This window comes from Ranitomeya variabilis, chromosome 4, assembly GCF_051348905.1.
Source record: "Ranitomeya variabilis isolate aRanVar5 chromosome 4, aRanVar5.hap1, whole genome shotgun sequence".
Classification (NCBI taxonomy): domain Eukaryota; kingdom Metazoa; phylum Chordata; class Amphibia; order Anura; family Dendrobatidae; genus Ranitomeya; species Ranitomeya variabilis.
The window spans coordinates 23,416,226-23,420,370 of NC_135235.1; the positions used below are offsets into that span (position 1 = coordinate 23,416,226).

The 4,145-nt window shown below is 40.4% G+C and overlaps 1 protein-coding gene across 1 annotated transcript; it reads left to right on the forward strand.

The window, feature by feature from the left end:
- The first annotated feature begins 439 nt into the window (after positions 1-439).
- LOC143769509 (trypsin-like) lies at positions 440-3,912 on the forward strand. The gene is made up of 5 exons (XM_077258135.1): positions 440-482; positions 670-820; positions 1,479-1,732; positions 2,283-2,419; positions 3,669-3,912. The coding sequence occupies exons 1-5, from the start codon at positions 443-445 to the stop codon at positions 3,816-3,818; spliced, it is 732 nt and encodes a 243-aa protein (XP_077114250.1). The 5' UTR covers positions 440-442; the 3' UTR covers positions 3,819-3,912.
- Positions 3,913-4,145: the final 233 nt, after the last annotated feature.

Sequence of the window (4,145 nt, forward strand, 5' to 3'; positions counted from 1 at the left end):
CTGTATTGTGTAAAATGGCGTTGAGCATTTTTATGGCGAGTCATGCGAATTGCAAATTCTCTGGGACAGGATATTTTATCTTTAGTGAGACTTTAATAAAGTCTTTGGAGAAGTACACAGGCCATGTTCATATATGTGATGTTACTCCCATGGGTCTGTACTGGTATTTCTGTGGATTCACAGCAAGTTCTGCACATTATAACCCAAATGTCTAGTTTTAGCTATAAAAGAAAGTCTATAAGTCTGGAGGTGGGACATGTGTAACCATTCCCATGCAGATCACGTTCACCTCAATGTGACCTTCATCCGTAGATTAACTGGTATATTTTAGGTTATGAGGATATTAATTAACTTTCTGTTGGGTGAGGAGGGGTTAGAGGGGCAGTGACTTTTTGGGTATATATATCTGTGGTTTACCCTCCATACTCATTCTGGATTCATCATGAAACTCCTCCTGATCTGTGTGCTCCTCGGAGCAGCTGGTGAGTCCGGTGCTTCCTTCTGAAGACCATTGTTCATTTTGATACATTTGATTTTCTATTGATTATTGAGAGGATTTTTGATTATTTTGATCATTTACTTTTCCTATAATTTTTCTTTATTTTATTGTTACATTAATGAAGCACCAATGTAAACATTATATAACCTGGTTAATTGTATTGTTTTCAGCTGCATTTGATGATGATAAGATTGTAGGAGGCTACACCTGTGCCCAGAACTCCGTCCCCTGGCAGGTGTCCCTGTACTCCGGCTACCACTTCTGTGGTGGATCCCTGATCAACAACCTGTGGGTGATCTCCGCCGCTCACTGCTACAAGTCGTAAGTTACCACAATTTATTCCAAATCTGAACCATAAAAGTTAACTGAGCAAGTTTTGATTTCATATTATTGCATAGTATTAGAGAGCATCAAATCTATTGAAATTCAAAATTCATCAGGTTTGATACATTTTTCTTGATATACAGTGAATCGATTCACCACAAATTGCAATACTACAAAGCCTTTAATTGCACTGAAAATATGTGTGTAACACTTTGAGGTCTTGTAGGTCTATATCCAACCCCTTTCAAGTTATTTAACATAAACCTAGCCTTAGTAATGTCAAAGTGACCTCACCATAGAAAAAGAAGGTAATCTAGTAGTAACCAAGAGCCCATTTGATAGCACATTGCACAGTGTTTTCATGTTTTTTTTTATTTTTTTCAAATTAAAAAATGGTTCAAAATGATCCCTCTCAGCCATTTGTGGTTAGGAAAAACATTCTGTGCAGAACAATGACAAAACTGATGGTGTCACTGTCAGAGATAATCTCATTCTGCAGGGAATGTGAAGAATGGTATGCTATATATTCTATGTTGCCCTCTGCAATATGATAAATATTCATCTAGGGAATGTTAATTATTTTTACATTCTTGATGAAATTAATCAATGTGTATTTTAAAACCGGATTATAGAAAAATATACAATTTTCTTGCAGGAGCATCCAGGTCAGACTGGGAGAGCACAACATCGCTGTCACTGAAGGTACCGAGCAGTTCATCAGCTCCTCCAAAGTCATCAGACATGGAAGCTACAGCTCCTGGACCCTGGACAATGACATCATGTTGATCAAGCTGTCGTCTGCCGCATCCCTCAACTCGTACGTCCAGGCTATTGGTCTGCCCAGTGGCTGCGCTGCTGCCGGCACCAGCTGTCTGATCTCCGGATGGGGCAACACCCTCAGCAGTGGAAGTACGTCATGAAATACACAACTTTCAAACATAGAAATGGAGTAGGCATTACTAATAGTGATGAGCAACTATACTCGTTGCTCGGGTTTTCCCAAGCACACTCGGGTGGTCTCCAAGTATTTGTGACGGCTCGAAGATTTCGTTTTTTAGCTGCATGATTTACAGTTGCTAGCCAGCCTGAGTACATGTGGGGGTTGCCTGGTTTCTAGGGAATCCCCACATGTATTCAAACTGTCTAACAGCCGCAAATCATGCAGCTGTGGTGGCGAAAACTAAATTATACATCAAGAGTCTATTTTAGGGATATATCATAGATCCTATGAATTAATGAAGAGAAAGTGAAAAACGTCAGAGATTACATCATCTTCATATTCCAATGTTTGACTCAAATGATGATCTGATATGGAAAACGTAAAAAGAAGAGTTCAAATTTTTTTCTTTATTGATTTTAGTTTGGTCAAATGATTACCGGACTCTCTTTTTTAAGATAAAGTTAATAATTTTTGGGTCGACATACAATATGTTAATCTTTAATATTAATGTACTTGTAGCCAACATGCCCAACCTCCTCCAGTGCGTGGATGCCCCCGTCCTGACGGCCGCCCAGTGTAGCAGCGCCTATCCAGGAGAGATCACCAGCAACATGATCTGTGTTGGATATTTGGAAGGAGGCAAGGATTCCTGCCAGGTAATGTAACTTTTTAACACTATGAATGTTATATTTGTGACCCTTGGATTGGACTGCTTAGGTTCCTTTATACAATAGATGAACAATGGCCGAACCTCAGCATTCTAAATTCAACAAAGGTTATCTACTGCTTGAGGTTTCTTGCAACGTCTTACTCCCTTCTTGTCAAGAAGGACTGAGAGTAAGATTTTGGATTGTAGAGTAACGACCTGGGTATAATGGAGCATGAATACAGATTAAATTGATAGCTTTTTGAGGAAATCCAAAGAAATCTGTGTTCTTGTTCTTCAGTAATCACCTGTTGAAAGTATATGGTATTGAGTTGTAAGTGCAGTAGGCTCCGACACTGCCTATGGCCTTCTCCTATCTGGGTATTCACTGGCCAATCTGCCTGATAACAGTCTGACTGAGAGGTCATTGCTTTTCAGTGACCTAGCTCATCTGGCCAAAATCTCATGCATGTACCATCATTGCCAGGAGAGACACATGCTATGTAATCTCCACAATTGAGGCGATCGGTCAAGCCAAATGTGCAGGTTCAAGTTGGTGAAATAGGCATTCAGTCAACAAGTGTCTAAGAAGTATGACCTTCTTTACCAAAATATGTCTTCCATAGCAAAAGTTTCCATAGTCCATTGTATGGAAGCCTCTCTCAAAATGCCATTTCAGTACATATTAGATGACATATTTGAGAAGGTTATGAAGACTTATGGCAATCGGTAGAATCCTGGTTCCCTCTGCATGTCATCGGTATTGTAAAAGGTATATGGTACGTGGGGATCCCTGTGACATATTTTGCTTTGGGATCTTCATGTTAAACCTTTATGACAGAGATGTCTCTGGTCATCGCCTAGAACAGAGGGTGGGGAATCTTTTTTCTGCGAAGGGCCATTTGGATATTTATACCATCCTTCAGAGGCCCTACAAACTCTGCCCACAAAGTACATCCTGACTCTGGCACTGGTTTCAGGACGTAATATTTCATTGCATGCCCTTCAGTGATCAGTAGTGAACGCTGCATGTGTGTGCTAGCAGAGCAAGAAGAAATTATTGAGCTTGTCGCAATCAAAATACAGCTCCTTGCCCAAGAATGCGGTCCCTGAGAATCTGCTCGGGGGCCTGATAAAAGGTCATCAAGGGCCGTAAATGGCCCTGGAGCCTAAGGTTCCCCACAACTGGCCTAGAATATAGGTAGCTGATATTTATTAAGTTCATGAAATTCAAACAATTTCTCTTTGTCTCTTTCCAGGGTGACTCTGGTGGACCCGTGGTCTGCGATGGACAACTCCAAGGTATTGTCTCCTGGGGATACGGTTGTGCCGAAAAGAACTATCCTGGTGTCTACACCAAGGTCTGCAACTACAACTCCTGGATCTCCAGCACTGTTGCTGCCAACTAAACATTTACTTTTGAATATTTTTTTTTCTTTTGCTACTATGTGGTCATTTACAACATTGCAACAGCTGGAACATCAATAAAAATGTAAAAACTCATATGGCTTCAGTTCTTTTTGTTTTTCATAAATCTCTTTTGGGAATACAAAGGAACATCACATGTAGCTTAAAGTGTAACTAAACTATTTTTCCTTTTTTTTATTTTTTCATATTTAGCTGGCACTTAAATTGCCTTCAGATAGGTGGACATCTGGTTCCTGAGACTCCCACTATAATAGAGCCCTGAGAAGCCCACAGCTCTCATCTGAGCAAGCATAAGGCCGCCGTCACAC

Coding starts and splice junctions, on each gene's coding strand:
- LOC143769509 (XM_077258135.1), top strand. CDS start 443: ATGAAACTCCTCCTGATCTGTGTGCTCCTCGGAGCAGCTG. Junction 821..1,478: donor GCCGCTCACTGCTACAAGTC/GTAAGTTACCAC, acceptor ATTTTCTTGCAG/GAGCATCCAGGTCAGACTGG. Junction 2,420..3,668: donor GAGGCAAGGATTCCTGCCAG/GTAATGTAACTT, acceptor GTCTCTTTCCAG/GGTGACTCTGGTGGACCCGT.